Source organism: Parasteatoda tepidariorum, chromosome X1, assembly GCF_043381705.1.
Source record: "Parasteatoda tepidariorum isolate YZ-2023 chromosome X1, CAS_Ptep_4.0, whole genome shotgun sequence".
NCBI classification, from domain to species: Eukaryota; Metazoa; Arthropoda; class Arachnida; order Araneae; family Theridiidae; genus Parasteatoda; species Parasteatoda tepidariorum.
The window spans coordinates 46,029,244-46,042,133 of NC_092214.1; the positions used below are offsets into that span (position 1 = coordinate 46,029,244).

At 28.3% G+C, this 12,890-nt stretch overlaps 1 protein-coding gene across 5 annotated transcripts in view; it reads right to left on the reverse strand.

Moving 5' to 3' along the window:
- Positions 1 to 2,525: 2,525 nt before the first annotated feature.
- The window catches only part of LOC107448565 (oxysterol-binding protein-related protein 3), a 91,295-nt gene continuing 80,930 nt past the window's right edge, over positions 2,526 to 12,890 (reverse strand). For all 5 annotated transcript variants that reach the window (XM_016063818.4, XM_016063815.4, XM_016063819.4 and 2 more), the window contains 7 exons: positions 12,783 to 12,846; positions 11,095 to 11,173; positions 10,749 to 10,890; positions 9,253 to 9,397; positions 7,108 to 7,234; positions 6,258 to 6,380; positions 2,526 to 2,697 (listed from right to left, as the gene is read on the reverse strand). In XM_016063818.4, the coding sequence (XP_015919304.1) occupies positions 2,586 to 2,697; positions 6,258 to 6,380; positions 7,108 to 7,234; positions 9,253 to 9,397; positions 10,749 to 10,890; positions 11,095 to 11,173; positions 12,783 to 12,846 (792 nt within the window). In that variant the 3' untranslated portion in view covers positions 2,526 to 2,585. The remainder of the gene's footprint in view (positions 2,698 to 6,257; positions 6,381 to 7,107; positions 7,235 to 9,252; positions 9,398 to 10,748; positions 10,891 to 11,094; positions 11,174 to 12,782; positions 12,847 to 12,890) is intronic.

Below are 12,890 nucleotides of genomic sequence, written 5' to 3' on the forward strand. Positions count from 1 at the left end.
AGCAACATTAACAAGGTTGTGAAGTTAAATTTGGGCATCATTAAAAATATAAATTTTGAACATATTTTAAGGAATGAAAAAGTTTTAAGTGAGTTTTGAATTAATTTGATGCAAAATAAATTCAAAACTGTTTCTGAAATTCATTTAAATAAGTTTTTTTTCATATTAAGAGCTCAAGTTTATTTCATATGAAAAAGTTCTTTTTTAAAGCATTATATCTTTTTTTTTTTAATTTGTATTTTTGACGCTTTAACTAATTTGCTACTAGAACAAATTGTATAAAAGTTTTCCAGTTAAATTCTATTGAATGACATGTGAAGAAACTAGTTTTCCATGTAGGAAAGCTAACAGCTTGTACTCGAAACTAAGTTTAGATTAGATAGTTATATGGTTAATGGAAATTATAGAGATTACACTCACACTTTTAGGTTATCTTTCCATGTGGGGAAATTGTTTTGTATTTTACCTGGTAGTTTTCTAGTAATCAAGTTTTAAATACTTGAACTTATTAAATGTAAACAACATAATGAATGAAAATAAAGACATAGAGTTCTTTCAAACCTATAACTAAGTACCATCATGACTGCCAAAACAAAGAATGAAGCCTTTTACTTCTCTCACTTTATTTTCTGTATAAGTACTGATAGTCAGTGACAAGTTAAGGAACTTGAAGCACTGAAGCAAACATGCAGAATAAATAATTTTCATCAGCATGAAAGAAAAATACAAAAAGAAAGAAAGACTCTGTTAATGATAAATGTGATTTGAGCCATTTAAAATTTCACCTGTCTATTTATTTGATTTTGTTAAGTTGCCTCTTTAGATTTCTGCTTGGAAAACTTAAATAATTTTAGAAAAAAATTTACTGTATTTTTAAAGAATTATATTAGTTTTCAAAGAAATTAATATTGATATTTTTAACTAAAAGAAAAAAAAACCTTAATATTAAGGCCAAATTCCATGAACTATTTAGTTTGATATGTCTACAGATAAACAAGATTTGATTACAATATTTTTCAGGTTTATAATCTGTGAACTAAGACAACACCTTCCTTGCTTTTAAAAATGATAATTTGTGAATTTGATTTATTACATTTTATGCATTTTTTACTTATGTCACTCTATGAAATATTAAAAACATAAATTTTCAACATCTTGCATATTTTAAAATTATTCGAAAATTTCAACAATTTACTAATCCGTTGGTGTTCTCTTTAAAAGAATTTACTTAAAGTTCTAAGTAATAGTAGTAAAACATTAGAATCTTAGTATTCAAGGTTGACCCAAGTATAAATTTATAGATGTTGAATTAGACACAAACTTTATGAGAATGCAAAGGTTAGAGAAACAGAAATATTTTATCTGGGAAATCATTCATTTGGGTAATTTTGAATTGAAAAGTTATTTATACTTAAAATTTCAAGCATCTTTAACAGCTTTTCTGTTTGCCTTGAGGCAGTGGGTACCATCTCTGTTATTTATGACAAAGATGTGTGATAATAGTATCAAAACAGCTGCATGCTTTCAACTAATTTCATTTGTGCCTTCATTGCTACTTTCATATTTTATTTATTCTAATACAAAGACTTTTTCTTTCATTTGATATTTTAATTTATTCTGAAATCACACTGTATATTATACTATAATATGTGTACTTTGAATCTTTTTATTTATTTAGAATATTTTTGTTAAATTTAAAACTTGTTTTTTACTTTGTAGATCCAACTTCTTAAAATAATGTCATTCAAAAACAAGGGATCAATAGTCATTGTAGTAAGTACTTCTACATCTTCACTTAATTCAAAAAATAAATATTTTGTCTTAAGTAGTAACACATTTCTGGTTTAAAAAGTTGAGCAATTATAATATACATGCTACTTCCAGTGATTTGAACAAAACGAAAATTAAAACAAATTTTAAGATCACAACTAAACAAATATTATGCTTTGGCAGCAAAATATAAATAACAAAAATTCAAAAGATCTCAAATCATAATAAAATCACAAACTACATGAATCACTAAGTAGAACTTGTCATAACAATGATTTCAATAAACATTCTAAAAATCAAAATAAAATTTAATACAATAAATTTTGATCATTTATCAATAAAATAATTAAAAAAATCAACAAATATAAAGAGATATATAAATAATAAAAGCATCATAAAACACAATGTGATGCCTCGTTTTAATATATCACATAAAAGTCAATACTTTTTTTATTAAGTACCAAAATGAAATTTCATTTTACAGAAATTTCACAATTTCATCACTTTTTGTCCATTCTGTCTACCGTTTTTTTCAGATATGCTTGCAGTCTCACCGCAAAACCAGATGAAATATGAATACATAAAGTGCTAGATATTTCTTTATAACAAAACATTTTAACGAGTGCATCTGAACCTGCCAAGTTCATATGCTTTATATATTTATATCTTTAATATATATATATTTACTATATATACTAACTGTATCTATACAAATATATATATATGTATTTATATATATTTATTTATTTACTTACACGTAAATCTCAACATTGCATACACAATAAGACTGGATTCAGTAGCACTTTCCCTTATGGCTACCATAACTTTTCAGGAAATGATATATTGCTAAACCCAGGATTAATTCTTACATCCCAATACTTTTTAGTAAAAACCCACTGTTCTTTTCCATCGTCAAGCTCTAATTTCCTAAAAGAGATTAAAATTTATTCAAAATGGATTTTTACACAGTTTAAATAAAATATATAACTGATGAAAAATACAATAAATTTACAGAAACAATCATATGCATGTATACTGAGTATGCGCAATCTTAATACATTTAATATATATATATAGATATATAATCTCTCGCCCCGATATACAATTTAAAATTCTGTCAGAATGGAAAATGAAAAATAATATATACAATAGTTTACATACTAATATTTGAATTAAGAAAAACACAAGCATTTAAGGTGTCTGATAAATTATTAATAACATCAATAAGAATTTATTTATTCAGTTTTGAAATAAAATACAGTAGAGAACCATTTATCCAGTATCCAGATAACTGGGAAACCAGAAAATCGGGAAAAATTTTGCTCGGTTTTCCCGCCATTTTAAACTAGAAAGATTATGAAAAAAAGCGAAACGTCATTTCTTCCGTGACCTTGAAGATCTTCAGATCGAGAGGAGGCGAGGAAGAGATGAATGTTTTATTTTCGGCCTTAGGCCGTCAATCAAACTCAAAGGAGTGGCATGCAGATTTCGTTTTCTCTTTGATTTACGAGGGGGTGGGGGAAATGCATATCAGTGACCAGAAGATGAAAGGGAAAAATATATTTATCTATTTGACATTGGTTAACAAATCAATTAATAAAAATAAAATATTTTTCTTTTGAATAAATTCTGATTCTTTAGAAGTGCGGAATCGTTTGGAAGTTTTTCTTGATGTGGAATCAAATCTGCTTTTGTTAAAAATCATGTTTTTATAGAAAAATAAATAAAAGGAGAATTGTTTATTAATTTAAATTGTTTATTAATATTTATGTTAGTGCCTTTTTTAACTATCGTTTCCGTTTTCGTTGTTTTTATTTCGATTAATAAGTTTTACTTTTATTTTATGGTTTTCCCCCCTGTATAATTAGGTATGAAATATATTGCGTTATTTAATCATTGGTTTTAATTATATTAGTTAATTTAGGAGTTATAATTATTTAAAAAAAATAAATATGAGAATTTTGTATTTTTTAAACTTGTTTTTCTTGTCTAAACTTGTAATTTTTTTTATTCTTTTAAATGTTATTTTTCTACCATTTGTTTTTCTTTTTAAATTTAGGAGTGCTTTTCTTTTTTCTCTTACTATATCGATTAACGACACTTTTCGGTCGACCCAGAAAACCGGGAAATTCAGACATCTGGGATAGCGATAGTCCCGAGCATCCCGGATAGTTGGTTCTCTACTGTAATTTAAACTAAACACAGACTTTTTGGAATGATAACCAACAGAATCTTGTTAAAAACAGGCACATCGAAAATATTAGTGAGAAAAAATTTTTTTTTGCTCATATGCCCTTCTGATCTGATTTTTTGATATTTAAAGTTATTTGGAAGAAATAAGATTAATTATCAAGTTGAAAATTACATTAACAAAACATTTTTATTGTTGTAATCTTATTTTAACCGAGTCACAAATTTTAATCTTGGGGACATTTTCAAAAATCACTAATTTTTTATGAAATATTTAAGAAAGACTATTTTAAATTGTGTTATATAAAGATTTTAAATGCTACCAAAAAAACTTTTAAAAAGTTAAATACGTCCAAAATCTACATTAATATGACTACTATGTAACACCATAAAGAATCTAAACAATTAAAAAAAAAACATTAAAATATTTGTTCAAGAATTTTGGCAATGTTTCCAGTAGCTTTATTTTTATCTTATACCTTAGATATCGAAGCTCAGTTTCATATTATCACTTTAACTATGGAGTAAAGTTTAAAGGGAAAAAATTCTTTGGGGTATTTAAACTACTTCATCTTATTCCTTCTGAGTTTTTAATAAATATAAAAAAAGAAAATGACATTTTCATTAAAAAAAACTTTTTTTAGTTTTAATGAAAAAGAGTTGAGTCTTTGATAGTATATTTCTTTATCTGTGACAGTTTTCATTGGTGCACTATTTGAGTACAATTTCATTTTGGCAGGTGTTACGAAGTACAATTATTTATATTTAAAATATATTGTATACAGTGGATTTGTAGAACTCAAGAAGTGATTGTTCATGATGATGAAGAAAGCATTTATGAAATCATGATGATGTACAAAGCTGAAGCATTTTTTTCTCCCATTAACTACACATTAAATTTCAAACATTATTTAATTAAATTTCATTCATTTAAAGCTTAGAATTACTTTTGTATCTTTCTCCCTCCTTAACCCTTTCTGGAACACTATTTTTAGTCTGGTAACATTTATTTCAATAATAGAACAAACCACTAAAAATGCAATACTATTTGGTTCTTAACATCAATCATTTTTTAGAAACCACTCTTCTTCAAACAACAGAGAGTATAATACAAAATTCACGATTTACAGCTACAGTTGTTAATGTGCTGGGTGTCTAAAATTTTCACTTAAAAATTACTGAATTTAGAAAGGATAAATAAGTAAATAATTAGTAATTTTATTTTGTTTCAGTAATTTTATGTTTTTAGCCGATTGTCTTTATAATTAAGGAACAAAATTGCTATCACAATTAAAGCTTTATGGATTATTTCTTTTTATTTTAACTCTTTAGTTCAATTTTTAAAAAAATAAGCAAAATTTAGATTGAAAAAGTGCTAAAAAATATCTAAAGTCATATACTAGTTACGAAAGTCATATACTAGTTTTCAAGACTTGTACTTTAAAAGAATATGTGTTAAGTCTGTAATTCAGATCTGTGTGGTTTAAATTTCGTTATTAATAAAATTTTGACATGTTGAGCATGATGATTGCGGTGTCATCTGCATTTTGGTGAAACTCGTTTGATTATTTACAAAGGATCTTCCAAAATATTTGGACAGTTATTCCACAGGATGTAATAAAACTATTGAATTATTATAAAAAGGGTGAGTTAAAAAATTATTTGGAGTGTAAAACTTTAAAGCATTCCATGCAAAGCAGAGGTTTATCAAGACATTTTAGACGAACAGTTGTTTTCTTCAAATTTTGTCTTTTATTTGAATAACATGATTTGCATAGGTGTTTAATGCATTTCCTAGGAATCATTTTTGTAATTGTCTGCATTGTCCTGACTTCAAACAGATGGTTGGATTGTATTTTCAGACAAGACATAATTTTGCAGCTATAATTTCTTTAAATCTTCCAATATTTACACTCTTCTTTTTCGCAATTTTGTAATGGACCAAAGCATTTCAAAGCATTCTCCCAGTCGAAGTTGAACACCATATGTTTGGTACCATCCAATTATCACAGGCATAAAAAACCACTTAGTTTGAACCATCTATATCCCACTTTCCCTTATATTAAAAAATGAACATATATATACCAGCAGCACACTTAATATTGTGGAGATTTTGTTGCAAATGTGTGACAGTCAGCATTTTAATATGAAACCTATAAGGAGCATTTTGGGAACCATAAAATCTGCATTTGTGATGTTGTATAACCCATTCAAACATAGTTAGGGCACAAAATTTTGACTAAGCTACAAATAATTAATTGTTTTTTTAAAAATGTAAATGATGACATTATACTTACGTAAACCACATAGGAATATATTCTATGCCTAACTCTTCTCGGCGCTTTCTTCTGTCTCTTTGTGACTGTTCTATTTGTTGTTTACTCATTTCAGCAGCAGAAATATTTCCTTCTTCAAGAAATCTACGAAATAAAATTTTTAAAAAAATTACGTTCTTTAAGAAATAATCTTATGTTAGGTAGATGAACTACTCAGACGCCCATATACAGGTACATTGAACCAGATTTGGTTGGAAAAATTTCTTATGCTCATGAATGTGAGAGAGACTCTCGCCTTCCAAAATAGAACCGAAAGTCTCCAAAATTCTAGCTGATAAAGGAGACAAACTAATCATTACTAAATTAAATTAATTGATTAGCAAATTTGCCTTAAATAATTGGATAGGTCTTTCAAACTATGAAGATTGCACTAGAATATATTAAAATCTTATAATTAGGCTATAAGTTGCTTAGGTTTAAACTTCGTTTGCAAAGTATTTTATGTTTCATAAGCACTCTTTTTTCCATCTGGCAATAGTGTAACTTAGTATAGATCTCAAATAGGATTTGTTTATTAACACTACCAACACCGTACAAATTTGTAGGTTCTTTTATGGTGTTACAGTTTCAATAACTATCAATGTAGCTTTTCATGATATTGAAATATTTTAAAAGGTATACAAGACTTAATTTAAACATAAAATATAGAAGAGAATTGTAATACAAATTTGTAGGTTCTTTTATGGTGTTACAGTTTCAATAACTATCAATGTAGCTTTTCATGATATTGAAATATTTTAAAAGGTATACAAGACTTAATTTAAACATAAAATATAGAAGAGAATTGTAATACAAAATAGAAATACCTGACCTTTGATCAGGACGAAACCTTGTATCAGTTGGAGGTAATTGTTTTTCTAGTTCTGAATCAAGTTCATTCAGTTCAATTGTAAATCGCGTAAACCCATAATATAATTCGTAGTCTTCAGGCATGGTACCTTCATAGGAAAGAGAAAAACTATAATATAGACTACTTACTAAATTGATGTTAATACATAAGTATTTATGCAAGTTGTTCCTACATAAATAGCCACCCATAATACATACATATGTATATACACTGAGTGGCCAAATTATTATGACCACCTCAAAGTTTTATGTAAATGAGTTATTGCGTCACAGCGCTGCCGCTAGAGGGCAAGATAACTATAACACGGGAATGCTGGACAAGTGAGTCATCAGTTATACTGTGTTGCTTGCTCAGATATGGGAAAGAAAAGCGATTTAACTGAATTTCAACGTGGAATGATTGTGGCTGCGAGATGTGTCGGAACGAGTATCAGCAAAACGGCTGTACTTGTGAATTGTTCTAGAGCAGCAGTTGTTAATGTGTACAAAGAATGAACAATCAAGCAAAAAACCGGGTCTCAACGTCAGACTTGTGGTCGTCACAGGGTACTGAATGCTCGATCAGAAAGAAGGCTGACCAGGGTTGTGCAGCGCAGTAGGAGAGCAACAGTGCGACAAATTGCAAGTGATCTTATTCAAGGAGCAACTGTGAACGTCTCTAAACGAACTGTTCGACGCACATTGCGCTGTATAGGGTATGGAAGCAGAGGACCTGTTCGTAAGCCTCTACTGTCTGCTTTAAATAAGCGCAGACGTCTCCAATTTGCAAATGAGCACAAACATTGGACAGTAGATGACTGGAAGAGGGTCATGTGGTCCGATGAATCATGATTTCAAATGCATCGCGCAGATGGCAGGATGAGAATATGGAGAAAACAGCACGAAAGCATGGACCCCTACTGCATTGCCACGACACTTCAAGCTGGTGGTGGCAACGTTATGGTATGGGGAATGTTCCTTTGGTATTGTATGGGTCTTTTAATTCCTGTACCACAACGCCTTAATGCCCAAGGGTATTTAAGTATCATCGCAGATCAAGTACATCCGTTTATGTCAATGGCGTACTCTGGAGGGGAAGGATACTTCCAGCAGGACAACGCTCCTTTTCATAGAGCTGGCACTGTCCTCAGATGGTTCGAAGAGCATGACGGAGAATTTAACTTGCTTCGTTGCCCAGCACAATCCCCAGATCTCACTCCAATTGAGAATTTGTGGGATGAAATTGAACGGGCGCTCAGACAGATGGATTAAGTACCATCAAATTTGCAGGAATTGGCAAGTGCAGTTCAGCGAGCATGGTCTGGCATACCTTCTACCACCTACCAGTATTTCATAGAGTCCATGCCCGGACGAATTAAGGCAGTAATATGCGCAAAAGGTGACCCAACAGCGTACTAAAGGGGTGGTCATAATAATTTGGCCTCTCAGTGTATATATACGTAAGGGTATAAAAATTTATATAAGACTAGTAAAAGTAGTTTTATTTTTTAAAAACCATAAAATTCATTCTTCAATGTTTATAATTCAGTTTAAAAACAAGTCAAAATAGCAAAAAAGTTCATAAATCAGAATCTTAATACCATAAAAGTTGTGATCGTAATTATTAAAAAAAAATATTTTTATGTATGAATAGCTTTTTTTTTTTTTTTTTTTCAAATAGAAGCTTAACTCACATTATAACCTAACTTGTTTTGAAACACAATAAATATAACAAAGGGAGAGAACAAATTATTAGGTTAGATTTTTTTTTAATAGCTGGCTTCTCTCATTAAAAACTATTCAACAAAAATATTATTTAGTAAGAGCATATCACATTGGTTTAATTCTTTCTAAATATATACCTTGCATTTTTTTAAATGTAATAACTTACTGTGAATAAAATATTATTAGTGATATTTCAGATTGTATACCTTGATTATTAAAGTTTATGTGTACAGTTATATATTTTTACTATGTATATTAAAGTCTGAGCAAACAATGAAAACTATTATTAAATTTATACAAAGAAAACAATATTCAAAATATGGCAGTGATAAGCTGAGATCAATTATGTATTGCATAGCTGTTTTAACATTTTCCTAAAAAAATGATACAAAATTGAACAAACCTGGTCTCCAGATACATTTTTGAGATCTACCAACACCACAATACAAAGCTTCAGTCCATTTTCCATAGAGATTATGAACCATTTTTCCATCTCTAGAAGTTACGCCTCCTTGAACTTCATGACGTTTACTTGACCAATAACTAGCCTAAAATTTAAAATGATGTTTTAATTGCTTACCTATCCATTCAATATTGTCAGAATGACAATAAAACACTACAGGTCTGTGAAATTCTAATTAACTATTTCATTCTAAGAATACATATAACATTAGTCTTTAGCTAACCATATTCTTAAAGTAATAAAATAGCGACGAAAAACTTATGTTTTATATTTAAATTTTGATGCAATAAACACAAAATCAAAAATCTATAATTTTAAAAATCATAAACATGTAACTTTTTCTTGCACATCAATAAGTCCTATGGAAAAAAAAAATACTACTACATTAAAAAGTAGACTACTTCAGTATATCTAACAGAATTATTTACTGAAAGTTTTTATTTACTGATTCCTAATAGAAGGAGATTTAAGCAAATCTTGAATCTTTGAAGACAAGAAGTTTAATATTTAATTATCAAATTTCTACTTACTTCTTCTTCATTAAATATTAAATTGTCTTAACCATTATATTTCAGTCAAAATTTCACATTACAATTTATTTGACAAAATACAATTTACAGTTCTTGAAAATTTGTCATGTGTTATTTTTTAATTTTGTAGCAATACTTTAAAAATTTTAGTAGCAAAATCTTAGCATGCTATGTATGTATAAGTTATTTGCTAAGAGCTTATAAAATAGACAAAAAAGTTAAAGTTATACAATCAAAAACTATGTCTCCAGAATAATAAGTTATATCTTTTAAACCTAGTTACTTAATCAAACTTTTCAATATATTTCCCAATGAATACTGATTCTCCAATAGATAATCTAATACTTCTTATACTTGGCAATTTTATCACTTAATTGTGATTTTAATGAAAATTAAACATATAACTAAATATTTTGTAATGTCTATGCAGCATTTTTAATCTAAAATTAGATTTGCTCATCTGCACAGAAATTGAATCCACTCATAAAAATGGCTTTACATGTATATAAAGTAATGAATTAAAAATTCATAAATAAAAAAAAACATGCTTAATTGGAATAAAATAATAAAAAAGCATGCTTACATAAATAAAAAAACATGCTTACATAATAAAAAACATGCTTACACAAATAGAGTACTCTGTTCAGTGAAGGAGATTAGAAATGTATACACTTAATAACTAACTAGGCATCAAATAAATTATTCTAAAATTTAAAAAAAGTAATCTAACATAATAAATTCCTTTGAATTTTATTCTTATTTGAGACAATAATCACATGTGATTAGTGAAAGGTTTTGAAAAGGCATTAATTTATCTGTTTTCTACTCTTATTCACTCAAATCTTTTATTCTAAATATTTTTAATGTTTTTTTTAAAAAAATTCCTCAAAAATTCAAGTGTCTTACTTTTAAAAATGTTAGTTTACAAGTTGCATCTCCATTTTCTTCAGTAATAACCATTTCACCATACTGATCAGCCCACCGTTGTCCACTAAACAAGTTGTGCACACATGTTGTAACTTTGTTCCACTGATAATGATCATTCGTTCTATAAAATTGCAATTTAATTAAGATATAACAGAAAACTTTCTAAAACTATGAAAATAACTAACTTCAATAATATAATAATATTTGAAAATTATTATAACCAATGCAAAATTAAACAGTTGAAGGTACACCAAAAAGCAGATTATACAATAAAGAAGCATCAGCTATTAAATAGTGCAGAAGAAATTAGAAAAGAATTACTTACTTTGGTAAGTAGACATGAATTGTTCCTTGTGGTAAAATTTCCATGGATTTTCCCCAAAACTTAGTTTTAATTCTCATATCTAAAATATAATTAAAAACATATTTTTGTTAAAAAACTTGGGAAAACTTATAAAAATACCAATATTTTACCCAGATATTTCTATTTGGTTCATATTAAACATTTTCTACATTTTAAACTTACTCTCAAAATAGGAGATACAACTTTAAAATTTCAGTTTTATAGCATTCCATTTTTGTACACCTCATTCTCTAATTATGTGATAAAAATACTTACTATTTTATTTATTTTTTTAAAAAAGGGTGGTTAAAATTTGGAAATAACCTGTTTTATAACTTGTTATTTTTAAATTCTAAAACTTTTCTGCAAAACTGTAAAAAAAAAACACTTATAGTACATTACTTTCAAAAAAGTGAAAGTATAATTTTCATTTAGAAATAGAGATTTCATTTGAGTTATTAGATTACTAGGAAATGCATATTTTGGACACAGAAACAATATCAATTTTATACCTAACAAGATACATATATTAAAGATAATTTTAGTTTCTAAACTCTTTTGGTGTATTATGTGGAAAACTAGTTTGATAGTTTAGAAACTCTCTTCTGAGTCATGAGCATCTATGTTAAACCACACACAAATTTCTTCATAGAAAAACAGAAACTTGTTATATATTGTAGAACTTTTTTGATGTCTGCATTTTTTTTTCTAGCTAAGACAACTATTCCAATATTTCTATCCTTGATTGGTTGATCAGCCATTTTCATGGTTTTCTTATGGTACTAAGCAAATATTACTTTGCATAACATTTACAAAATGAAGTACATTAACTTCATGAGATGATGAGCAAACAAAAGTACTACAATTGAAAATGTGCTTAAAACTGTTTTTCACATTTCTTTTCACTAGAGCATTTTAATAACACATCTAACTTCAGCTTTGGCGATGATATTTATTATATTTAAAAGCACCTTCTTTACACAAGCACAAATTTTTTGTGCAAAATAGTTGATATTATCAGTTTGGTTCTTGTAGTCATTCACTCACCTCTAAATCACTTAATGTATGGTAAAAAGCACAGTAACAAAGTAAATTTTATTTTATGAGTACAAACTCAAAAGAAACAGCCAATTTGTGGCATATTGCTCAATTTCACACTGCAACTTGGTGGTATATTACTCAAATAATTCAGAGGACCAACAATCTTCACATTACCCAACCAGGGCCAAGTACCTAGCACCATTTTCCAAGGCTCTATCTTTTAACGTCCTTGGTAGGAATGCCTCATAATTTTGGCATTGGTCAGATGACGTGGACAGCACCTGAGCTGGTGTTCTTCTCCCCAAACTTCCACACCGCAACCAACAGGAGAGCTTTCAGTCACGACAGGTTAGCATACACCTTCCTCATTTGTTGCGTCAGCTTCCATGATCGAATTCACATCCCTCAGCTCTTTACCAGTGGTGTACACATGATCTTCAGAATACACATGATTTTCAGAATTCTTTTCAAACTGAATAAAGATTTCACTGCTCAAAACATTTTATTTTATATCAAGTATATTCTATTATTAGATTATTTATCAGCCTCAAGACCATTTACAGCTTGAACAGAACCTGATAATGAGCAGTCTTCAATAATATGTTGACAAAATAAAAGAAATTACTTACCTTGCAAAAATATGAAGTTCTTTGATTCTGCATGGCAGACTGAGACTGGAGGATGGTGGCTGACCTAAGAAATTATAAATTATTAATCATATAACAGTCTCAATATAT